Source organism: Passer domesticus, chromosome Z, assembly GCF_036417665.1.
Source record: "Passer domesticus isolate bPasDom1 chromosome Z, bPasDom1.hap1, whole genome shotgun sequence".
NCBI classification, from domain to species: domain Eukaryota; kingdom Metazoa; phylum Chordata; class Aves; order Passeriformes; family Passeridae; genus Passer; species Passer domesticus.
This window is the reverse complement of record NC_087512.1, coordinates 523831-549464: the sequence shown is the minus strand read 5'-3', so window position 1 is coordinate 549464 and position 25634 is coordinate 523831. Positions and strand designations below refer to the sequence as shown.

The window sequence follows — 25634 nt, the reverse complement described above, 5'->3', positions numbered from 1 at the left end:
GCCTTTCCATCACCAGTCTCTTTTTAAAGAGGGTTCAGACAGATAAAGTTTTCTTCTAGACACTCTACTGTCACAGGCAGACTTTTGTCATACAATTTGGACAAATCTGAGTGATTTAGGTCACTTAGAGAAACTCTGTTAAAGGTATTAGCAAAGTCAGGTTCGATGTAAATGTGCAAAAGGGTGATGAGGTTGAACGGCAGCGTTCACTCTGGTGACTGCTACATGGATTATGCACACAGAGGAAAATCTGCCTAGAATCAATGTAGCATGATTTACACAGGCACTATGAATGCCAAAGGCTAAGAGAGGCTCTGCTGCTGAGTCACAGGGTTCAGACCTGGGCAGGGGTTTACGCCTGAAGAATTTGGCACCACCTAACTGCTGACTATTTAACATCTGTGAAATGAATTCCTATGAACGCAGCAGGAACTGAATTCCAGATCTAAGATGGCAATATCTATGCTATACTTCCCACAGAGGATTTAAATCAATTCACACACGCAGAAGTACTTACATGCATATACAAATATTTCCAAGGATACCTGTTGAAGATCAAATGCCTTTGCACCTCTCGAGAGGCAGGGGTTTAGCTTTGAGGAGCAAGGCTATCAGCCCAGGCCCAGATCTATATATCTTGAGCTGAAGCTCATGATTCAGATTTCCCTTCTTTTCTGTTAAGGAAATTCTTTCCTTCCATGTTTTGTTTCAATAAAATCTTGGGCTTTTTAAGGCTGGAAGGCATAGAAGAATGTAGCAACTACATATGCACGTAGTACATAATTTTGTGGACAAACAATTTATTACACAGTAAGAAAAAAGAATAAGCTTTTATACATATTAGGAAACTGACAAAGTATTAGCTAAGTAGTACACTCCTACACCTTGTCTCAAGCTATAATCTGATTTAGAAGTCAACTGCACAGAATAGTTAATGCAGGTCCATGTCATTCATTAATAGGTATGGTGCTATTTAACACCCTGCAGAAGGAAAACAGAAATCCAAGCTCATGTACAGATTACTTCAAGCATGGCTGTCGTCCTGGAAACAGCTATATCCATGTACCTATATCCACCTTTCAGCGCTGAGCAACCTGAAGATCACCAGATTTAGTTAAAGAAGCATTAACATTCCAATCTCAAAAGGTTTATGGCCACACCAGGACATTGCCAGGCCACCAGATCACAGCACTCTCCACTGGAGATTGAAACTGGCTTGTCCGCTTCAATAACATTCACTGATCTTGTTTTCATGATGAGGATCTTAATTAAAGCAATTCTTCCTCTCAACATTACCAGTTGTACAGGAGAGGCTACTACCCCTGCCTGAAAACTCCCTTTGATTTTAGTTTCCTTACACCCCGATATTTTTTGCATTTTCAAGGCATCAAGACTTTGAATGACCTAATAAAACATGACTCTTCTTGTGATTCTTGTTTTAGCCCTCAGCATGTCTGTGAGACTGACCATACAATACCTTGCTTGCTGAGCAGGCACTTGTCCTCATCTTTCCAGTTAGTGTTCCTCCAGAACAGGAAAAATCAGGTATCAGATCAGCAAAAATCTTAAGTGTTATGTAAAAGAAAAAAAAATCAAAATAGAATCAATCTACCACAGTATGATTCCATGACTTTGCACCCTCTGATAATCTGTAGTTCTCTTAAAAACAAAAGTGATGCCAATTTGTTGGCTCTCCAGGTTCTGGGTTCCTTGCACAGTTCTTATCCCTCTCAGATGCTGCCAGATGCTGGACATCTGGCAGTCAGAGAGGAGAATGCAGTCAGAGCTGCTTTTTGGCTACATCCGAGGCACTGGAGCGTCAGTGACCAACCCTAACACACGATGGCCAAAGAACAGAATAGGAAACTTTGAGCACTTCAGATTTTTCTCTGTACCAAACAACAATAGTAGGTGAAAAAAATAGAAAGAATGCATTTTTCATTCCTAAATCTGTTGGTCCAGTTTTGTCTCTTAAGATACGAAAAATTTCCATCACAACCTCATTCCCAGCACTTACTCTAGGCCCTGCAGGGCCTTGTCTGGAAGTCTCCAAACTCCAGAAGATGGAGAAGCAGTGTGGAAGCCCCTCTGCTCAAGGATGCCACTCTGGTCTAGTCCAAACACATCCCAGCTATTGCTGTTCAGAGAAGCTAAGGCTGTCAGAGAGCAAGAATTCCAGTTCAACAGTATCATCAGTGGTCTCTACTGGTACATTATGCTTTTCCACAGTGGGTGAGTAATGCTGTACTTCGTGTCTTGAAGCCGAGATCCTGGAAGTTCCACTGCAGGAACATGCCTCTGGTTGTGTGATGCTGTTTGAGCAAGTACAGTTTGGATGGTAAACACCTGGTGAGGAATTGGGTTGGCAATGACTAGGGATGTAGTATTCAGCTGCCTCTGGACTAAATTCTACTGGATTATGAAAAGGATAACCAGGCATGCAACATGTCTGGAGACAGTTCTTGGTTTTGAATCCAGGGTGAAGCCCTAATTTAGCAATAAGGGGCTTCCCAACATTAATCTCCTTTCTTTCATCCATTGTATCTTCTATTCCTGAATACTCATAGTGCAAGCAAACGGTGAAGATTAAATGTTCCTGTAAAAGCAGAAAGAGAGAAAAAGTTATACTTCCTCTCCAAATAAACACGACAGGAAACCCTTAGGGAGGCTCCAGTCTCCTGGAGAAGCAGAGTGACCTCTTCAGGAGCTAGAGACACACAATGGGCAGGCCTTGTTTCCTGAGGTCCTCTTTTGGTCACTCCTTGTTCACTGAACAGTCTGTATTTCCAGAAGCACTTGTGTTACCTCAACTGCCAAAAGCACTGAAGAGGAGATGCCAGGCTGTGTCTGGCACAGATGTTCATGACACAAAGATACAGGGACACTTAGCTGTGCCCCAGTCTGCTGAAGAGAACCTTTCAAAAACTGTGTGCCCAGGAGCACAGGCAGATGATACACAACACTTGCATCTCCTACTAATGACTTTGTAAGAGGCAGCTCTGCTTCAGGTCATGTTCCTCCTAAAAAGCATAGGAATACCCTCAGAGCATGCAATAGGTGATCTGCACAAAAACAACCATCTTGGCCAAGTTCAGCATGGGACTGAAAAATAAAAAGGGCCTTGCACACCGGTTTCAGGATTGCATATGCATCAATTCCCTGCCTTTTACTTTTCAGCTGAAATTAAAGTCACTGGACTGTGTCATTATCCATTCTTCCCCTCCAAAGAACTTACTACACTAACAATACACAGCTGCCTCAACAGAACTGCAAAGCAACATTAACAGTGTCAATTATCTGGGCAAACTTCTAATGAACAGTACATACTAACCTTTAGTTTTTGCAGTGAACTCAGCCTGGTGTAGAGGCAGTGTTTGGGAAGATCCTTTGATACTAAATAGCTTCCAGTTTCCTCAGGAGTTCCTTTATTGGCCTCTTTAGGATCTACATCCAAGTCCTGTTGCAAGAAAAAAAAGAGATCTTAATTGAATATATAGAATTTGTAGATCATAAAATAGTACTTCTTTCAGTTTGAGAAGTTGCAGCATTTTAGACCCATTTTATTATACAAGATGCAACTTGATATGGGTGGAGCAGAAAATTTTCAACTTCAGTGGAGCAAGATAATAAAACAGCAGCAGGAAGCACTTACAAGTGGGAAGTCTGTGATGTGGGCTCTGCAAGCTGTGATTTCAGGGGGCTTCTTAACTATTTGTGTATAGATTATCATGACATTGGAGAACTCGGCTGCAAACCCCAACTGAATCTGAACACCACACTGGAACTCAAGGGCCATACTTTCTGGAAGCTCTGCCAAGAAATAACACATTGTTACAGTCTAAATATAAATTTGGCATATGCATTTTTCTTTTTCAATCCTTTAACAAACAAGAATTAAGTGCTTGGAATCACAAATAAACTTCTGCATCCCTGAGAGAGTCTTCCTATATGACGAATGGTCTTAGAAATGCCATCCCTGACCCTCTGCCCCAACTTTCAAAGAAATTTGAAGATGTACTCCAACAGGTTTAGGTGAAAAAATGTAAAAACATGTCTTAAACCCCACTGGCCTCCTTAAAAGGCTAGGAAGCCTGGAACTCATTTCAGTCTTATTTTATTTTTCTTAGTTGTCTGCATTGAAAACTTCTTTTCATCATGCACATTTAGCATACAGTTCACCTGGCTATTTTAGGTGATGACGTTAGAACTAGATCAATGACATCTTACCAATGTCTCTGCTAGACAAGCAGTACTGGGAGACTGGCCCAGAAGACAGACAACCCCTAAGTCTCCCCTCCAGTGTCTGAGTGGTCTTAAATATACTGAACATACATGAATTTTACATGTCACCCTGTTCATTACTATCTCATGCAGGGGTAAACCCCAACTCAAAAACTTCCAGCTGAACATAGTAATGAAAATGTAGCTATAGCCTTGAATTTCTTCCATTTCCATTCAGTAGTACAAGCCCTCCCTTCTCCCATCAGGATCTAAAGGCAGACTGTACAGTACCATGAGCTTTGGCCCACTGCAGGTTCCGTGCCAGGGACTCTGCAGAAGATGTGCTTTGTTGAACAGGATCAGTTAATGCCCTTTTCTCTGACAAGCTGCTGCGGATCTCCAGGGCTTGCTTGCCTTTGGTAAGGGGACACTTGCCCATATCTAAAAACAAGATGCAGAGAGGTTCTTTCAAAATCAATGCTGATGCAATTCCAAGTGAATTAAGTACCTTCCTGCAACGTGTGGTTACTGTGGTTATGCCAGAGCCAGCACATCCATCAAGAGCTGCAGTTTTACAGGTACTCCTTGCAGTTTTACAGGTACTCCTTGCAGTTTTACAGGTACTCCTTGCAGTTTTACAGGTACTCCTTGCTCAGCTCCTCCTTCCCTGAAGGCCGAAGCAGCCCTGCAGAGCCCGAGGGGTTGCATGCAGCCTGGCTAACATCGTCCCCTGTTCCTCAGGACCAGTCCAAGCAGCATCACAGCTCTGACTGGGTAAGTTCTTAATTACAGGGGCTAATTTCAAGAATGTGAGTAATTCTGTTGGAGGAGATTATTCTAAAGAACTGGGGGCAAGGGGAGTATTTTAGTTTTAGATACAAGGGCCCAATATTGATTATTTAACAGCATGACTAATGACCCACATGTCAGGACAGAGAATAAAACTTGGAAAGTTTGCAGCTGATTAAAAACTGAGAGGAGTGGCTGATACCCCACAAGACTGTACTGCTCCTTAGAGTGTCCTGGACAGGCTGTGGAATTGAGCAGAGAGGAATGTCATGAAGTCCAGTAACAGGGAACACCAAGTTCTGCTCCCAAGCGGGAATAATCCCTTGCAGAGGCCCACAAAGGGCCCTGACTCACTGGGGATCTGCAGGGAAGGACCTCTGCAAGGAAGGACCTGCTTGGAGACCTAGTGGCCACCAAGCTGACCATGAGCCAGCACTGCACTCTTGTGGCACAGGCACAGCAACAGCCATGGAGCAGCAGGCTGCAGACTTTTCCATGGGGGCTGTTTCCATGGAACACTCAATGGGAACATTCCTCTGGCACTGCCTGCACAAACCTGCATACTCCCTGACACCCAACACCTGGGAACACTCACAGCAGTCCTTGTCATGCTGCCTGACAAGTCAGTCTTTCCCTGCCCTCTTGAACAGAACATAAAGCTCTGTGACCTGCAGCTGCCCCAGGCTGCTGAACCCAGGGCAGAGCTGGGCTGATGCACCTACACACACCAGAACAGTCTGACACTGTTCTGCGTTTGCACAGAAGCAGTATGCTTTCCCTCCACACTTTTTACTTTAGTGTTTCTCCCATCAAAAACATCAAAAATACAATCACCGAACCAGGCAAATTAACACAGTGCACTGCCCTTTTTACTGCACTTAGAGAACAAATCATTATCATTGCTACAGCACTCTGAGGCAAGTAGGATTATGTTAATTGTTTAAATGAATATGCAAACGACTAGACTACCACAAGCAGCTGGCACCACAGGACAGAAGAGCTGTTTTGTGGATGGACAATTCAAAGCTCCATGCAGAAAGATACTTAGAACAAATAAGGTTCACTGAAGAGGAAAGTATAAAACTGAACAATATTAAACAAGCTGAGTATCAGTAATGTTGTTAATATGCTGTCCAGTAGCACCTGCTATTTGGACAAAACACAACAAGAGAGAGATTTAATGAGTGTAACACATTCACCATGACAGGAAAGACACGGAAGCAAAGTTGTTTGCAGTAAGGCAGACTGAGGAGACTGTTAGTGCAGTAAGCTGGAGTTCACCTTCTGCAACCTCATCGAGCAGAACAGTGACCTTCTTGTCTTCTAACAAACGGTCCTTCAGGAACTTCATGAAGATTCCATTGGCCAGCCCCAGCTGCTGAATTTCATAAGCTTCTGCTCCTTGGCACCTGTGACATCATCAGCATTGGACAAGGAAAAAACACTGAAAAACCTGCAGGATTAAGAGTAAATGTATACTGGGAATGGGGAAAGAAACCCTACAATTTGAAAACTAGGTTGTGTCCAAGGCCAACCTGCTCTTCATGTTCCCTTGCAAGCAGCTGATGGAAGTTTCTCTTAAAATGACATCACAGACTAGACCTGTTCATCAAACTGCTCACATGAGGAGCTTAAATGTATTATTGACAACTTTAGCAAAGCTCCTGACTACTTCTGTTCAGCAGTTTTTGCATTGAAAAGTGACCAAGGTTACTGGCCCACAGCACAGTTCTGAAAAAGATCAGCTATACAGTATCACTCATTTCGGCGACACAGAAGAATAACTTCCTTACGTTGCATATCCAAAAACAATGTTGGCCGTAACCTTCAGAGCATCCAAGATAAGAATTGTGTCATCATATTCATTTCTGTAATAAATGGAAACATGAGTTAAAACAGCAATTTGAGAACTCATAATGGCAACAAAATCAAAACACAAAACAGAGGGAGTTCAGAACCAGTAATTTCTTTCACTCCCCCAAGTCTGTAATGAATCCTGACTGCTCATATCCAAAAGTCAGCACCATCAACACTCTGCCTGAGGGCAGTGTAAAGACAGAGGCACCACGCATTACCCAGAGAAGGGCATGCTCTAGTAGCCAGGAGAGTTTGGCTGCATTCTCTGCAAAACACAATTCTGATATCCACCCATTTGAGGTTACTTTAAAAATGGCATGTTTTTTTAAAATTTTTCTTTTCCTCACCAAACATGGTGCTGTTAGTACAATGGATTTTCTATTTGGACAGCAGACTGAGAAGCCGATTGGGTCATGGGCACTTCATTGGCAGGGAAGTTTGGAGGCTGCACAGATACTGAAGTGCCAGCAACTTTGTGTTGTGAAACATTCCTCAGAGACCAACTGCCAAAAGTGCTGACTGAAGAGCTGATTTCAAGTGCAAGTTTAATTGATCACAGTAGTTTCTCAACATGGAAAGAACACAGTACTTTGTGTAGAAAAATCCCATAAATCAGTTGGTTTTTAACCTCTAAATAAAGACACAAGGTCCTCAGTATAGAAGCAAAGTCCATGGCTCTCAGGAATTCTAAAATAAGCACTTCACTTGAGCCCTTCTGCTAAGTTAACAGGGCTTTGATCACAGGGCTTCTCCTTCCTCCCTGCAATGAAGAGGATGGATAATGATCTCAGGGGAAAGGGTCCCGTTTCTTCTTTAAGATGCCAAATTTAACTTTAATCTGATCAGTCTGTTTATAACTTCTAAAAAACAACAGCAAAAAAGAAATAAATGTCATTGAAATCAGGAGGTAGGAATGTACCCATGGGAACAAAGTCTAACCACCAGGTTCACATCTCTATCCAAGGCCATGGGCAGAAGTCTGTGGGTGAATCCTACTGATGCTAAAAGCACTCAGGTGCAGGCTGTGAATTCTCAGAACCATGAACTTTGCACTACAGTGAATTTTCAGCCTGAAGACTTCTCTTTGGCAGGAGGCCCAGCTTTCTGTTCAGAGCCCAGAGAGCTGCAGCCGGGAATGCAGGAGGTACCTTTTGCGACACATATCCAGCAGGAACACGTTGAGTCCCGTCTGCTTCTCCTGCATCAGCCGCAGGATGTTCTGCACGCACAGGCAGTTTGCTGAGCGGTAGGGATTCGGGGCATCCACAGGAACCATGAAACTGTTCCCATAGTTTTCGTAGCCATGGCCAGCATAGTATAACAAACCTGAGTTCAAAACAGGTGTGATAGTGAGCAGTGCATCAGAGACTTCTGTCCATTGTAGCGGGTCAAAACCAGCGCTGACTGCGGGCCAGGGAGTTCACTGAAGCCACTTCAAGCCACAATAACATCAACTCCACAATACAACAACACAATAAATTAAAAGAAGCACAAAAATCACACATGCAATAGAATCGGTTAGATATTTGCATAAACACACCAAGTTGAATACACTTAAAATGCTCTAATAGCTATGACCTCTAACAGAGACAGCCTGTTATGTGTGATGTGTAACTCACAGAGAGGAACAAGGAAATGTGCCAACTGTCAAACATCTTCTCCACATGTGCAATTACAAGGCTCTGAGCAGCACTAAGTCTGCAGCTTATAGACAGAAAAAAAATAATGCTGAAGAGTTTGGTAGGACTCCAGAGCACATGCCCATTACCATCTACCAACAGCTCATGTTCAGTTGATTGCAGCTATATCTCCTAGTTACAGACTCATGACTCTTCTGGGTCTACTAAACAAACTCTTCTCATGCTTACCTAGCCAGAAATTATTATCCTGCCATCATGTCCTTCATGTGTCACTGCACAACAGTCTACAACATTTTAAGATTTAAAATCTTCAATAAAAAAAGAAAGTTGTTCTCAACCCTGAGAAAGGGAACTGCAAGCTAGGACTTAGATTTTCCTTATATGAATAAAAATGTCCAATATTAGTCATTTAAATTTGCATGAATATTAGATGATCTTAGAATCAGTAATCTCTACTGCCATAAAATGCAGTTACCAGAGGCTTGTATGATTTAACTGAATTTTTCTATTGTCTATTCCCAGTGCTGGTTTTCCTTAATGATGCAAATTCCATCTTCTAAAAAGAATTTTTATTTGTCTAGTCAAAGCAGTCTGTGGGTCAGATCTGCAATTAGAATATAGTGCTCAGCTGAATAAAAGTCAACAGAAATCTGACAATTTATGCTGACTAGAGATACCATATTCTTATGTTGTTATTCTTACTAAAATTTAGTAAGAATAACAACAAATTCTTACTAAAATTTGTCTGAATCTGCCACTACAACACTGGCAGATTCAGACAAAACCCAAAATAAGCCTCACCCTAACATACTAGCCCATGGAGGTGGGCATGCTAGATGCTTTCACCTTTTCAGTACACACAGCTACAAGAAATGAAAATATGACAGCTACCTGAGCCTGGTGAGCTTCAAGAGAGCTAAAAATGGTATGAAGTGCAACTGCATAACCTTGTGTCAGGCCCTAGATTAAAAGGAAAGTCTTAATATGATTTCCAGAGCTTGGATCTGGACCTAAATCAGGGTTATATTTGAGATTCTATGTATCTGACCATATATTCTGTAAGTAATTGGACTGACTGACTACATTGCTTTTCTATCCTTGGCAGATGACTGTGCTATGTGCCAAGTACCTGCAACAGTTAATACGCTGAGCTCAAGATCAGAAATAAATCTGCGCATACCTGGGGTAAGTGGAGTAAACATATTTGGAGGGCCTCAACAGAGACTTGCACACAACAATTTTAAGTAGGCTCAAGTTCCTCAGAGACGTCAGCATTGAACTGATATCTCCCTCCCTCCCTCCCTCCCTCTCTCAGTCCCTCTCATTTAAGAAGAAAGCAGCCTAAATATTTTTAGCCTTTCAAACACGTGGGTCTTACTCTGTGTGGAATACAGGGTTTTACCCTGTGTGGAATACAATGTTAATTGCAACCTACATTTAGAACAGCACAGACTAAGACAGCAGAGGAGACAATCATCATCACTTTGTTTACTACTCCTGCTCTTAAGGACCAGCATCTGAAATGCCACTTTCCTGGCAGTAAGCCAGAATTACACAACCTAGTAAGCATCAGGTTTATATGCAGCAGGGACTAAACAGCAGTAGTCATTATGCCTCTTCTATTTGAAACTATGCCCACTAGAAAAGGCAATAAATTGTTACCTATTTGTGCACTGACAGCACCTTTTATAGGCTTTAAGCCATTCATAGCCACTATGCAGAAAGAACAAAGTAATCATTTAAACAGAAGTAGTTGTTGCCAAACACCACCGAAAACTGTTCTGCTTACCTTTTGTATCAACTGGCTGGAAAAGTACAACTGCAAAAATATGCCATGTAAGAACTTTCATATGGTGCTGCTGAGAAATTAATTAAAGCCTTTCAGTACTTTATTTGCTACATTCATGTCCACAATTAGGGAGAAAAATTGAGAAGGTGCAAAAATCTCAAAGCTCACCCAAATAGATAAGCCCATCTATTTCCCAGGGAATAATAAAAGCAAACTGCTCTCAAAAGCCTCATGCTCCTGCCAGACTGAGGCTTCGTGTCAGGCAGGTTTTGGCTCAGATATAAATGCCCAAATGTCAGAGCAAGCAGTTCTGTACAGAGAGAGCATCAAGTAACACATTCGTAAAAAAAAGTCATGCTAAGAAATAAGCTGACCTTGTGTTCTGAAAAGGGATCAAATAATGTTTTCTCAAATGGATTTTTACTACAGGAATTCTGCAATCCAATAAATAGGGACCTGGGAAAACATTTTGCTCTCTGTCCTAAATAATTTTTGGAGTTTTCTGTACAATCTTAGCAAATACAATCTTAGAAAAATGACAAAATAATGGCAGTCAGCAGAAATAAGAACTTTTGTTACACTCTAAACCAGATCACTCTTGGCCTTTTCCATGCAAGGCTTTTGCTCCATGCATAAATTCCATCATGCTCTCCCCCACTTCTGTCTTGTACTTTGTGCCCCAAAATCAAATCTAGGCAAGCAAAGTACTATCAATACTATCAAACATAATAAAAGCCTGCACTGCAGTTTTAGGTGTGGTTAAAGAATGAAGTTCAAACATCTGATCTGTTCTAAAAGTAAAGGAAGAATAACATTTTAACCAAAGTCAGAGGATATGCTGGTGGGTGCCTTTAACTTTTTCTTCCTGTTCTACATACATCATATTTACCCTGAAGGTTGTTTAGCCGAGGCAAATATGTTGGTACTTGATGCATACAAAATGGACCTACTTCAGAAGGGATTTCTGTATCCTTACCATAAACTCCTTCATCCAGGAGAAGTAAAAATTCATCCACTGCATTTCGCATCTCAGACTCAGTAAGATCCAGCAAAGACACAACTTTGAAATCCAGCTGCCTTAGCAAACTGGTCAATTCATAGACATCTACCATTGGAGCCTTGAGCTGGGGATGATTCCAGTAGCTCATGTTTCCTATTAACAGAGCCACCTTGTCTGTGGCTGCCAAGACACACAGAGAAAAAAAAAGTCATATTTATATATTGCATGGATTCAACAGCTTTAAACTTAAAGTTTTCCAAAGTGAAATCTCACTTCAGGCACAATATTTTATCTGATTTTACAAGTCACCCCACATCAACAATACAGCTCAACTCTCTTTTCAGCCTGAAGAAAAAAAACTCACCCACATGAGAGGGGAACACTTCCACTTCCCCTCACACTAATGAATCTGAGTCATAAAATTCTGACAGAGGCCAGCAGCCTTTCCATCTGGTTAAGTATCAACAGGACAACATGCCTGACCACTCAAGTCTACAGTGCAAATTTAAGAATGTGATTTATAAACTTCATATCACATGTGCTATCCATCTCTTTATGAGCTTCAGCTCAGTATCAAAGCATCCACATGATAGAACAGGGAGAGCTGCAAGGACAGTATTTCCTTAGCAGACAGAATAGCAATCCTTTCTATCACATCATCCCAATACCACTGGCTCCAAGTGTTCAAAGGAATGGAGTAACACACTGGCTAAGGCCTGGCCACAGGCATCTGAAGCAGTAAACTGAAACAGATGAGAAGCTGCAAACGCTTCACAGGGTCATTAAAAACACCGGTACCCTCAGCACACTTTACTCCTGAAAGGGCAAACAAGCATACTAAAAGGAACTACACAAATATCCACAGATCTCCCTCCCTGGAGCTCCCTATTTGCTCCATGGGTCTTGCACTGGCAGTGTCAGTAGCAGCAATACTCAGGAGCAGCAAAGTCTGCATCCTAGATGTCAAATACATACAGTCATTTCAGTACAAAACTACTTACCCACAGGTCTGTGACTTGATTCTTCTTGTGGCTCTGTTCGAAATAGAAGAAAAGAGCAGAGTGTCAGTGACAACAGGAAATGAACTGCATCTTCCCCACAGCCACAGTCCAGTAGCACTGCTTTCTCTAGCACTTTGCTAGTTTAATGCAAGAAAAAGTCCTCTTTTTGTTCTGGTAGGGTGTGGGGGTGTTTTGTTGATATTGTTATTTTTGTTTAGATTATTTCCTTCACCCTCTTCCAGCAAACAACCTGACAGGATGTGAATAGCTAATTCTATAGGTTAAGGAAGAATAGATGCTGAATCTCACAAACTGCACATTGGCATTTTCAGTGACCAGTTCATCGTCTCCAAACAAAATGCAGACATGCAAGGTGGGGGATGCTTAGCAGGGATTCCCATCTGAATGTGAAAATTATTTTATTCTGCACTTCACAGAGGGGTGGCAAAGCCAATGCTGTGCCAAGAGAAACAGTAAGCAGCATGCCAAAGTGGCTCACCTAGATAACATGACACAGTATGACAGAGAAGCCCTTCAGTTGTTGAAACTGAGGCTAGGCAAAAAAAAAACAAAAAAACATATTTGCTATCTAACCCAGGAAATTATCTTTGGGAGTTGAGGTTTTGGAAAAACTGTATCAAGGATAATCCCCTCTGGAGCAACACTTCTACAATAACCACCTAACAGGCTTCAAATCACATTGGCTGTCTCCAACGTGACTGGAAGAAATATGCCACTCAACATATCATGAATGATAGCCAGACACCTCACATCTTTTTCACCGTAATTATCTGAGAAAGCAGCAATGTGCTAAAACCGAGAGTCCCAGGAAACCCCAGACAAGAAAGATAATTCCCTTTGTATCTATGTAAGTATATGTGCAGCCTTGGGTTATTTTACAAATAGCATCCCTATGATTCTCTATATCCTTCAAGTTAAATCTCCTGGAACTAGAAAGCTGGGCTGCTCTTAAGGTGATACCAGCTCCTATTCAATTCTCAGTTACAGGTACATCCAAATACTGTAAAGTTCATACTGCAACCCACCAAGCTTTCAGTGATTTGTAACATAAAATAAAGATGCCAAGTTAAAGTTTTTCAAAATTTATCACTTACCTGATTCCTGAAGATCACTTAAATCTTCTGTGAAGAAAAACACCAATAAAATAATAGTTTAAACAAGAAGGAGAACCCCCATTTTATTAGTAAAAATGTGTCATGCCATTATTAAACAAAGCTCAACACAGAAAACGAACTACCTTTCTAAAATACTTTTGACTTTGCGTTTTTGCAAATCAAACTTTTTGTGCTTATTCCAGACAGAGAAGAGAAAATCCTATAGCAATACGTTAAGCTGTGCTAGATATAGCATTGCAGTACAGTAGATGCAAAAACAAAGGAGGGGGCAGTTAGGACACCTCAGTCTCACAGGCATGCAAGTAGGTTGAAGGAAAAAGGAACAAGGTATTAGAATCATCCCACTGAAGAACAGATGCTTGAAGGGCTGCTAAAAAAGCAACATCCTGAGCAAAAAATCTGATTTTGGGAAGCCGTGTGTATTCAGAAAGACTTCAGACACAATCTTCAAACATCCTAAGCTACCAGGGGATTCATCTCTTTCTTGTGAGAACACTGGAAAGCAGGGAAAAGAAAAGGAACATCTCTGGAGCAGCAGTGCTGCCTCAGAGCAGCGTGGCACCATTGCACGCGATCCCCCGTGCTGCAGACACTGCAGCCTCTGAGATGCTCGGCGGTCGAGGGAGGGATGGCACCAACATTAAGGGTCACAATACACTTCTCCCTACTGCAACAGTGCCAAGGAGAACAGAAATCATCCTTGGGACGTTGCTAGAAACACTTCTGCAGACATGGGGCTGACACTGGAACTAGCTCTAGCCAGCTTTCTAAGATCACCCCGGTACCTGAATATCTCCAGATTTTCTTGCTAGGATGTTGCCTCCTGCGCCCACCAAAGAAATCTCCAGATCACTTGAGTACCACAAAAGAAGGAAGCAGCCTGTTTTTTCCCCTGTGTGATCTAGATCATGGTGTCCAGGCAATGAAGAGAGAAGCACATGTAGAAGGACTGTTGCATCATTCATCAGTGTTTTAAACCCAAGCTCTTAATCCACACATGCCTTTCAGCAACACACTCAACAACCTGTCATTCCCACCACCGATTTTCAAAACTGATGCACAATTAGAGGTTTACATTACCTTCGGTGCACTCCACTGCCATAGCTTTCCTTCCTTGTGTTTTAAGGAGGGGAAAAAATTGGAAGATGAGCTCTCAGTTATGAGAGTTAGCACACAAGGTGGAAGACAAAGGGCACTGTCAAGCTGCTCTGCAATGTGGCTCACTTTACAGCAGTGTAAATTTGCATTGGCCATAACACTGTACAGTAATGATTCCTGAAACTCAGGAGTACTAAACCAGGGTATTTCTTAGGTTAGGAAGTTACACAGTAGTATTGCCAGATAAATCTGGAAGCTATGCAAACAGATCTGCTCCTCTTCAGTTCACTACCAATACACATGCACTGAAATGTGTTCATTCATTCTACTTGAAATGAACAATCTCACCTCTCCTGATTGCCGAAGGACTCCATGTACCAGAGTTCATATCCCCAGCAAGGGTTAAAGTGGTTTTTAGTTGTCAAAAATCATAAATCAGCTAGCAATCTGTTAACAAGCCACATACATGCTGGCAGGGCCAAAAAGGGACAGCAATTCTGTGCTGGTTACCATAAAAACCCAAAACTCTAAAATGCCATTTGCTGGATGCAAGCGCAGGTGTTTTAACAAATGGATAAACTAAAAATATAGAAGGCATGTGCTTGTCTTAATACTGAAAGCTTCAAAAATAAATTTGAGTGATGTGGAAGAAATGGACAAAGGAGCTGATCTGTATGAAGTAGAAGAACTCCTTACCTATAATGACTTCTACTTTCTTGCTGTCTTCATCCTCTCGGTCATTGAATACGTGACACCAGTATGTTCCTTGATGTCCCACATCCACATAAGTTACCTATGCAACCATCATCACAATCATCCCAACAGACCTCCAAAAAATACCTGCATCAGGTATTTAAGCCTTGCATCTAAGCACCACAGGCAAGAAAGAGTAAAAAAAACTAAAAGCAGCACTTCAAGTGAGCACTTCATCAGAAGTTACCAAGGTTCTGGAGAAATTATTTTCTTCAAGGGAACCTTCTGTGGTAAGCTCAAGGTGGTCAACATTAGCTCCCAAGTGTGGCCCATTGCAGTAACTTACCGTGTAGACACTTTTGCTCCCATTTGCCAAAGGAAATCCATTTCTGAACCATTGGTAATGAGGAATTGGGTTTCCAACAGCTCCACATTCCAGTACCAAAGCATCCCCCACTGTCAGGTTTTGTGGCTGAGGCTGATTACAAATGCACAACTTGTTTTCAGGCGAACCTCTTAAGAGCCCTTATAAAAGGAAAAGCAAGTAAAAAGAAAAGGAAGTGTGAGACAACCTAAGCACAGCAATAGGGACCCAAGCGCCTTGAGGAAGCAGGAAGGCACTTTCAGAAGGTGTTTTTGCCACTCACCGTGGGGCGGATCCTGAAGCTCACAAACTTCAAGGCGTGCCCACCGACTGAACGTGAAAGAAGATTCACTGTTCACTCGGCAGATGTAAAAGCCAGAATCCTTTACAGTCACTGGACTCAGAACCAGTTCTGGAGAATTACCGTGGGGAACCTGCATCACAGGTGAACCAAAAATACTTCAGTTTTAATTGGTTTAATCTTAACCAGGATCAAGCATTATAATATTTAATCCCAAGTCCTTAACACCATCCTCAACTCCTTCACTTACTCGAAACTTACTGGTAGGCTGACACAACTGAACATACAGCTTCCTTTCTGCCCCATTCCACATTCACAGCCCCCAGGAATGAAGTGGTGTGAACACAAGGAATCACAGTTTTGTTTTAGCACATTCGCAGGATCATCCAGCATTTCTTAAACTTTAGGAGTTTTATGAGTATATAAAGCAATCTTCTCTCGTTGTAAGAGTCTTAAAAAAAGGACGATCCAAAATCATTGTGTTATTTTCACTGTTTAAAAACACTGCATTCTCTATGAACTCTTACCTCTCTTTCCTGCTTGAACCACTGGTATTGCACAAATGGGTGTCCTGTTGCCCAGCAGCACAACTTGACGACCTGACCAGAGAGCACTGCTTGAGAGTCTGGCTGTACAACAATCTTTACACCTTTAAGACAGAATTTACACGTAGGAAAGTTATGAAGAAATACAAGTCCATAATTTATATTTGCATTTAAATTGCCCTTGGAGCACAGAACATTTCTGTCATTAAATATACTTGAAAATAATTTTTTTGTACTGTGTATACACACAGTTCCAATTAGTTGTATTACTTTAGGAGATTCAAAATTGTCTTCCACTACACAAAATGGATCAGTACTCAATGGAGCTCATAAAAGATTTAAAGTATATCATTCAGGTATTTTAATTTTAAAAGAAATAATATGTCTCATGGTATCATGGATCCCTTTTTGGAAGGATATTCTCAGTTTTAAATGTTTGCTCACTCCCAACAGTTTCTTTGAACTGTTCAGATTAAGGCCCAGCCTGAGGGAATCAAAGCAGTCAGAGTTCAAGTCCAACAGAGCACATTTTCCTGTTACTTCTTATGCACTCTTATGAACTGAATCTTTGGTTTCAGCTTTATGCCTCTGACTCCTGCAGAACACAAGGGTGAGGTTTTCTGCAAGGTAAAATTTTCTACTTCAAATCTTAACTGCCAGGAGAGCAACTCTGACACCACTCCGATATGATGCAGTTATTTTCTTAACCTAAACCATTCCAGATCTTGTTACAGGATGGTCTCAAAACCAAATCCACTGGTATACCCAAGGTCATCAGAAGGAGAACAGAAAGTTTAAAAATCATGATTTGAAGCATTCTTTGCTCTGGATGGTACAACTAGACCAGAACCCTTGGAGACAACAGGCTGAAACAGAGAGCACATGGCTGGGAAATCACATAGCCTTGCCTGGCAGGACAGTGAGTTCTATCAGCTGCCTCCACACACAGCATTTCTCTGAAAGAGTGGAACATACCGGCAGCTACTCCAAAAAAGCTGCAGCACTGAAATTCCCTGCCTTTCTTACTCCAAAATCAATTCCTTCTACACCTAGCACTGGAGATCACTACCTCAGTTCCTCATTTAGCACTTCCTCTGCTGCTTTCTGCACTTAAACTGTGTTAAGTAGTTTTTAAGCATCACAATCCTCTAACATGAACCAACAGAAAAAGCAATTATACTATTTCAATTTAAATGACAGAAAAATTAAGGCTTGCTCTTTCCAAAACTTTCACTTTTTCTTTTTCTTTTTTTAAAATGTCTCCCAATTTGCATCACAAACAGCTCTTAAGAACATAGAGCAGAAAAATCCACTGCAAGATAAGCATTTTGCACTCATCAGAAGCATTCCAAACACTAAGAAATCTGATCCATAATTTCTTCACAGTTTCATTTATTTTCCTGCGGTTTATTCAGCATCACACAGTCACTTCCTGTACGTACCATGGAATTTAATGGTTGGAAAAGAAAAACCTTCCAGCTTAATTTTGTGATTGATTACAAAGACACATAAATACTTCTTCCATTTTACTTGGAAAATGCAGAGCATAAGTGTTACCTTTGAATATGGCAAAGTGACATCTGTGGTTACCAGGCTTTGAAACCATGCAAATTCAGTATTCATAATCTAACCTACAATCCAATTGTTATATCCTGAGCTGACACACTGGGAAACACTTGATGGAAGAGTGAAAAGCATTGCTACAATACACTTGAAAAATCCCAAGATTGTCCTAACAATGGTTCTCAGCCCATGGCTTCTTTTCACACACTGTCCAAAGAACCGGACAGCATCACCATGGTAAGGAGCCTGCAGGACTCATTTCCACTTCCCATTCAAAGAGAAGATTTTTCATTTCCCAGGAGGTTGAATTTCACCCCATCCTGACGAAGAAGGACCTAAGACAGAGGGCTCTGGTTCTGTACTACAGCAAGTAGCACTTGATCTACATGGTCCTACTTGTGTATCTCCTCATGCTGCCCCACTTCCTAGACTTTGTGAACAACCACACCGAATCACAGAATACGCTGAGCTACAAAGGATCCACAAGGGTGATCAAATCCATGTGTTAGTAGAAAATAATCTAGTTCTATCCTAAATTAATCTGTTCAGTTAGCAAGCCGGACCAAATCCAGCACGTACTGGAACCACCCTAACTGGACCCTTCCCCTTCACTTGGGATAAGTTACTTACTGACACCTCCAGACCCCAGTGCTGGCAGCACTACCTGTCTGTCCATCTCAGGTCCATAAGCATCTCCCAGAGGCACAGGGAGACCAAACCCCAGCCAGCAGACAGAATGACAACACCCAGCACACCCAGGCAGCCAAGTGCAAGTCTGCAATAACACTGCATGAAGGCTTGGCTCACATTTAACCTCAGAATCAGATCAGGCAATAACCTTGGTTATCATCTGGATCCCAGCTACCAGAATTCAAGCACTGAAGATGTTTTTGGTTACTGTAGAGTGCTTGAGTAGAACCGTGAGTGTTCCCAGTCTAAAATTCAGGGCTGCAGTGAAAGCACAGCCCAGAACTGACCTGAATGGCTGAGACACCGGAGAGCCTCTGTGTGCTCCAGGGCCTGCAAGGACTCTGCCAGTTCCACCACAGTGCAGCCCCGATCCCCCAGCAGCTTCAGGAGACTCCAGCTGGGACTGCCTTCCGGCTCCAGCACCTGGAGGGAACACTGCTCCAAGTCCAGCGGGCTACGGAATAATGTGAGAAAGACACGACACAGACCTTCTCAATACCTTTTCCTCAGAAAGGACCTGGGTAAACAATCACTTGTAGATAAATAAAAAGACTTTTAAAAATAGAGATGGGAAATTCCTAGTTGATTTGGACATATTTGCAGCATTTCCTTCAAGTTTCAGGAGTTCAGAGGTTATTCGGTGACACCTCCACAGACAAAAACTACTATTAGTGAGCTAGATGGTAAAAGAGATGCATATACCTCACAATTCTCAGCAAATGTATTAAGAAACCTTCTAATTTTCACTTTTAAAGTGTCAGCAGAAAAAGTAGTACAGCACCTTTCATTTCCATGAGCCTAATTCAGAAGCCGTAGAGAGTGAGTCAGACTCTTAACTTCAAAGTACAGGAAGACTGATTTTAAAGTTGTTGTAAACAAGTGACTGCTGGAGGCCAGCCTAACACACCGACTGCGCAGTGTAGTTAACTGTGTCTGAACTTTATCGTTTCCACTTTGGCGTCGTTGTCATCACGCACGTTCAATCACAGCGGATTCAATCAACACAAATAAAGAAATAATGACAGCTTCCGAAAGAGAATACAAGGTTACGTATTTCCACTAAAAAGGTTCATCAACGTTTCCTTCCTTAAATCACAGTGCCACGCAAACCTGGGGGGGAGATACCTTCAGTATGCGGTGATGCCTTCACTTATCAAGCGGACTTTCAGTGTTTTACGGGATTAGAGAGATAAACACGCACCGCTGGGCCGCGCCCCGCCGCCGCTGCCCGCGCCCCGCCGCCGCCCGCGCTCACCTCAGCCGCACCGTGCCGCGGCTCCCCGCTCGCTGCGCCAGCTCCCGCCAGCCCTTGCCGGGCGCCGCGCGGTCCAGCAGCTCGCTGAGCCTACGGAGCAGCGGCCCGGCCAGGCGGCTGAGGGGCAGCGGCCCCGCCGCGCCGCGCTCCATGGCTGCCCGCCGCGGCGGTGCTGCCGCCCGGAAGGAAGCGCCGCGCGGGCAGCGCGGGACGGGGCGGCGAGCGGGGTGCGGCTGAGGGGAGCGCGTGCACCGCGCCCTGAGGGGACCAGCCCTGAGGGGGACCCAGCCCTGAGGGACCCAGCCCTGAGGGGCCCAGCCCTGAGGGGGACCCAGCCCTGAGGGACCCAGCCCTGAGGGGACCAGCCCTGAGGGACCAGCCCTGAGGGACCAGCCCTGAGAGACCCAGCCCTGAGGGGGCCCAGCCCTGAGGGGACCAGCCCTGAGGGACCCAGCCCTGAGGGGACCAGCCCTGAGGGACCCAGCCCTGAGGGGGCCCAGCCCTGAGGGCCCAGCCCTGAGAGACCCAGCCCTGAGGGGACCCAGCCCTGAGGGACCAGCCCTGAGAGACCCAGCCCTGAGGGGGCCCAGCCCTGAGGGACCAGCCCTGAGAGACCCAGCCCTGAGGGGACCCGCTCTGAGGGACCAGCCCTGAGGGGCCCACCCCTGAGGGACCAGCCCTGAGGGGACCAGCCCTGAGGGACCAGCCCTGAGGGACCCAGCCCTGAGGGGACCCAACCCTGAGGGGGCCCAGTCCTGAGGGGACCAGCCCTGAGGGACCAGCCCTGAGAGACCCAGCCCTGAGGGGGCCCAGCCCTGAGGGACCAGCCCTGAGAGACCCAGCCCTGAGGGGCCCAGCCCTGAGGGGCCCAGCCCTGAGGGGACCAGCCCTGAGGGACCAGCCCTGAGGGACCCAGCCCTGAGGGACCAGCCCTGAGGGACCCAGCCCTGAGGGACCAGCCCTGAGGGGACCCGGCCCTGAGGGGGCCCGGCCCTAAGGGACCCAGCCCTGAGGGGCCCAGCCCTGAGGGCACCGCGCCGCGGGACGGCCCGTCGGCCCCTTCGGACACCGAGAGGGAACACACCGGGTGTGGTTGTACCCGTGTTGAAATGGGAGTGTCGTGTATCCGACTGCCAGGGCGAGACCTCCTGCAGCGTCCCCAGCTGGCGCTGAGAAGGCCGAAGGTGGCTTTAGAACCGGGCCTGGGGCGGAAACCAGACAAAGCCCACAGGACGCTGCGGGCAGGGTTTCGCTTTGAAGAGAAACAGCTTTATCCAACTGCAACCAGCACGACCATGGACTCTCCTCCTTGACACAACTTTCCCCAGCCTGCTGCCACTGTGGAAGCGCGCAGAGTAAGGCACCTTGCGTCCTTAGCGAGGGAGAGGAGGGGCTGCTCGGGAAGAGCCTCCCAAGGAGATGTTCCCGTGGGTGATGCTCATCACTGCAAACGGACAGATGATCTGAGGCGAATTCTCACCTCTCTGGTATTGCAACTCGCTCACAGTGGACTGAAAGTGACTAAGAAAGTAATTTTATGAACATTTTTAATCAGTGATCAAGCATTCACATAGCTCAGAGAGGTGGTAGATGTCCCATCCCTAGAAGTGTTCAAGATCAGGTTGGATGGGGCTTGGAGCACCTTGGTCTGACAGAAGCTGTTTCTGCCCATGTTGGTGCAGGACTATATGACCCTTAAAGGCCCCTTCCAACACAAACTGTTCTGATTTGGACATGGCTGCCTGTCATTTCCCTGGGGGTTATTTTGACTATTAGGGTCTTATATAAAGCATAGATATCCTTATTGCTATTTCTGGATGAGGGTGGTTAGAAGTGCTGTATTTATTGCTGAAGACCTGTTTCCTATCTGTATAGATAACACTGGGAGCAAGAAGTATTTAGCACAGTAGTATCTTGTAACCAGTTTTAGCTGCATCCTTCAAAATGCTTAAGAAAAAAATTGGCACAAAAGTTGCTTTTCAGCCTCTTCCAGATCCCTTGAGCTCAGGGCAGTTTGTGCAATTCATTCCACTTTGCCCTGTGTGAGACTTGTCTCCTTGGGTACCAAGAGTGGAAACACTTTCTTACTTCGGGAGTTGCTTATTTGCCTTTGAGGGATGAGAATCATTAAGTAATTTCTGTGTAGAGATTATGAAAAGTCCACTGTCCACCTTTGATTTCCTCAGCCTACTTGTTAGGCACTGTGGATTTCCTCATGCTCAGCAGAACTTTTGTGCACTTAACTTCCAGCAAGTAAGAAATTCCCAATGTGCCTAGGAGAGCAGTAATGTACTTCAAAAAACAAGCCAGTGCTTTGTTATGAAAAGCTAAGGCCAACACTTCCTCTGTCTCAAGGCCATTAGGAAATTCCTATGGACTTCTATGGAAGTAGGATGTGCCCTCTTCTCACTGCCAACTCCCTGTCTGGCAGAGGTTTTCCCAGGAAGGGCCATCTGCTGCATGTAATGAAATCGTCTCTCTTAAAAGTCAAACTGTTCAGTGATCAGACTCCCTATCCTGAGGTCACACTCAAAACACCGGCGAAGCCGTCGGGCTGGCGTGCAGCTCCAAACAACGCGCGCAAATTCGGCCTCCTTTGTCTCCAGCAGCGAGGCCCAGCCCAGGAGCAGCCTATCCCAGAACATCCACAAAGAGCTTGAGGGTAAGTGAGGGGTCGGCATGTTTGGACTTTGAAAATTATTTGTCTGCTTTTTTTCTCCTGTGGGCAAATAGAATGTGTATCATAAAAGACTAATAAAGGAAGAAAAGCAAGTTAGTTTTATTATCAATGCAGTACATGGGTATAGTGATTTATACTGCTATTGACCAGGAAATGGGATTTGTTATTTCCTTCTGCTAAAGAAGAGCCATTTTTGTTTATCCTGATAGATTTGGGTTTTTCTAAACATGTTGCATTAATAATTCTGCTCACTGTTTCTGAAACTACACTCTGCTACTATTTCCACCAAGTCTCCTTAAGACAAAATTGCAAAAATTGTACGAAAGCAAGCTTCCTTCTCTAAAGGCTGCGTAAGTGATACTGGGTGTCCTGAAAAACACATTTATGAATTCTAAATATTTATTGCACGGTCTAATACTCATTAGATAAAAAGTTCCTCCATTCTTGAGAAAAAGGTCTGGTCACTTGGTAGTAATAGACGATTCCCAGGCTTCATGAATTGCTCAGTCTGACAGGGTCAGATGCTTGACAGATGTTAAAAATAGATTAAGACAGATCAGTGTTAAGAGTCGTGCTGTGATTGCTTATTTTAATTACTCTATATTAAGGTGTTTGTTTGACATGTGCAGAGCCAGTCATTTATTATTCTATTTAGCTGATGAATTATGGCTGAGGTGTTTTTATAGTGTGGGGCTGTTTACAGTGGGTACTGCACTAATCAAAATGTTGTCAAAAAGCCTTGGATATTGGCAGCTGAAGAACCGCAATGTATCACAGAATTTTTGGCAAGGGCATATTTTCCAGACATTTGCTTTTTGAACAGCCACAACTTCACTGATGTTTTTCTTACCTAGACCTTGTTAATCCAATAGATAGTGTGATAACTGGTTTAGATAATTCAGCGTTTCTGTGGTTTAGTTTCTGACACTGTGCACTCTTTGACAAGTATGCTGCTCGAGGGGTTCCATTTGGTTGTGGCATGTCGACGGACTTGGAAAATAATAATGTTGTTATAGTTATTGTTTGTATTTGAGACAGAACTGAACCAGGCAGAACTCCTGTGAGGTGGAGAAACAAGTAGAAAATGCATCATTGTAAATCCGTGCGCATGTGGGTTCTCATTTCTACCCCATCAAATGTTTCACTCTGTAGTAGGCTCACTGCTGTATAAATCCTTACTATAGCCCTGGGGTTGAGTAGAGTTCACAAAGTTACAATGAATCTGGAATCCTGGTTTCTATTCTCTTGGAGGTTGTAACTTTTACAAGGTAACAGTTTAAGAATGCAACCATGATCACAACTCATTTAGAAAATGTTTTTATGTGTTCCAAGTTGGGAAGCTTGTATAGACCAGGAATAGCAGATCAGAAATTTCATGTGGAACTTGATTCCATTAGTACTTACAGATGCACTGAGCTTAAAAGTTTCACAATGTCAGTGTTGATGAAACCTTTAACCAACAACTTTTGAAATCTTTGATTTCTATTAAAGAGAAAGTTTAAACAGAGAACATCAGGAAAAGCATTTAAACATAGCAAAACATTCATGGCAACCTTTCTGGAAAGATAAAGTTATATGTTCCAGATCATAAGTATATTGTATGTATTTCTGTACAGGGCATATAAAACCTCATTTAAGAAATACATATTGGTGTGTAATGTCCGTGTTAAGTGTATAACTGAAAAGTCTTATGTTTTGTTTTACTTTGGAAGAAGAAAAATGTGAAACTTCAAAAGATCTCTGTTGAGAGCTGCCCTGCATGAGGAGTAAAAAAAAGTATGTTCCCAGATAAAAAACAGTTGACAGGGTAGGAATGGGGATTGGATGCAATTATACCTGCTGACTTCTTAGAGGAGCTAAACGAAACATATGCAAAGTTCTGTAGGAAAGCTAAGACATATTTGAGGGACATTCCAAGGAGAATGGCAAGGGAATTAGCATTAACCTTGGAGCATTGCAGATTTAAGCAGGACACTCAGATTTCACAGGTGACAGGTTTTTTGTTATACATATGGTGCTGTAGTTGGTCAGTCTTGGGATCCTGTGGTTAGCAGAGATTTCTTTTTGCCTTTTTTTAATTTTTATTGTTTCTGCTCTACCTATGCTGTTTTCTGTTCCTTTAATAAATATTTCTTACATCTTGCTGTTCATACCAGCAAGCTTTCTGGTTGGATCTATGTAATATATGACCATTTCTGTTCATCATCAAGACAAGTTCTCTGGTTATTGGTGGCTTGGTTTGGAAATATTTCATGTTCATTTTACATGAAGTCTAATTATATAGACCAAATTATTATATTTCTTTGTGGTTTAGCTACCTGTGAGTAAACATCTCTTAAAGGGAATGTATAATGTATGCTCAGGCAGGTGGAGAAAGAGCTTTTGCTAAATCTAAGAAAAGTAGTGGGGTAGGGTAGGGTAGGGTAGGGTAGGGTAGGGTAGGGTAGGGTAGGGTAGGGTAGGGTAGGGTAGGGTGAGATGGGATGGGATGGGATGGGATGGGATGGGATGGGATGGGATGGGATGGGATGGGATGGGATGGGATAGGATAGGATAGGATAGGATAAGATAGGATAGGATAGGATAGGATAGGATAGGATAGGATAGGATAGGATAGGATAGGATAGGATAGGATAGGATAGGATAGGATAGGATAGAAGATAACTGTGTTGCAAAAGAGTAACTCCAGGTCCCAAAGTTCAGCCTGTGGGGTGGAGACCATAGTAGGAAGCTCAGCTGGCAGCTGGGGAGTTGTCTCAGGCCAAAAAGCTCAGACTAAAAAAAGCAAAGCACACAAGCACTGGCTCTCTAAACAGGACCTGTCTGCTGGAGAAGTGTTCGAAGAACAGGTGAGCAGACTGTGTGTGGCTCACATCCACATCCTCCTCAGGTGCACCTATGTACAAAGGAGAAAGGCTGGCCTTTTTGTGTGTACGACTTTGGTGAAAGTTAATCCTCGGTCACTTAAGGCAAAGGGTTCTGACCGAATTGCTGTGGCCAGCAGCAGTTCAG

At 43.5% G+C, this 25634-nt stretch overlaps 2 protein-coding genes across 5 annotated transcripts in view; one reads left to right on the top strand and one right to left on the bottom strand.

Moving 5' to 3' along the window:
• Nucleotides 1-780: 780 nt before the first annotated feature.
• LOC135290539 (mucosa-associated lymphoid tissue lymphoma translocation protein 1-like) lies at nucleotides 781-20114 on the bottom strand. Of its 2 annotated transcripts, XM_064404472.1 has the most exons (17): nucleotides 19943-20114; nucleotides 18975-19141; nucleotides 16417-16538; nucleotides 15872-16022; nucleotides 15571-15749; nucleotides 15228-15324; nucleotides 14514-14546; nucleotides 13413-13439; nucleotides 12298-12330; nucleotides 11273-11476; nucleotides 8016-8193; nucleotides 6804-6878; nucleotides 6292-6419; nucleotides 4513-4662; nucleotides 3653-3810; nucleotides 3332-3457; nucleotides 781-2596 (listed from the first exon to the last, which is right to left on the bottom strand). In XM_064404472.1, the coding sequence occupies exons 1-17, from the start codon at nucleotides 20092-20094 to the stop codon at nucleotides 2132-2134; spliced, it is 2445 nt and encodes an 814-aa protein (XP_064260542.1). In that variant the 5' UTR covers nucleotides 20095-20114; the 3' UTR covers nucleotides 781-2131. The 2 variants fall into 2 exon arrangements, with proteins under 2 accessions (XP_064260542.1, XP_064260543.1); XM_064404473.1 differs by lacking the exon at nucleotides 14514-14546.
• Nucleotides 20115-21054: 940 nt separating this feature from the next.
• Nucleotides 21055-25634, top strand: part of LOC135289867 (alpha-protein kinase 2-like) — a 44305-nt gene continuing 39725 nt past the window's right edge. Inside the window, exon 1 of one of the 3 annotated variants that reach the window (XM_064403747.1) lies at nucleotides 21055-22604. The gene's annotated coding sequence lies outside the window, so the exon portion shown is untranslated. The remainder of the gene's footprint in view (nucleotides 22605-25634) is intronic. The other 2 variants (XM_064403745.1, XM_064403746.1) reach the window with 2 other exon arrangements.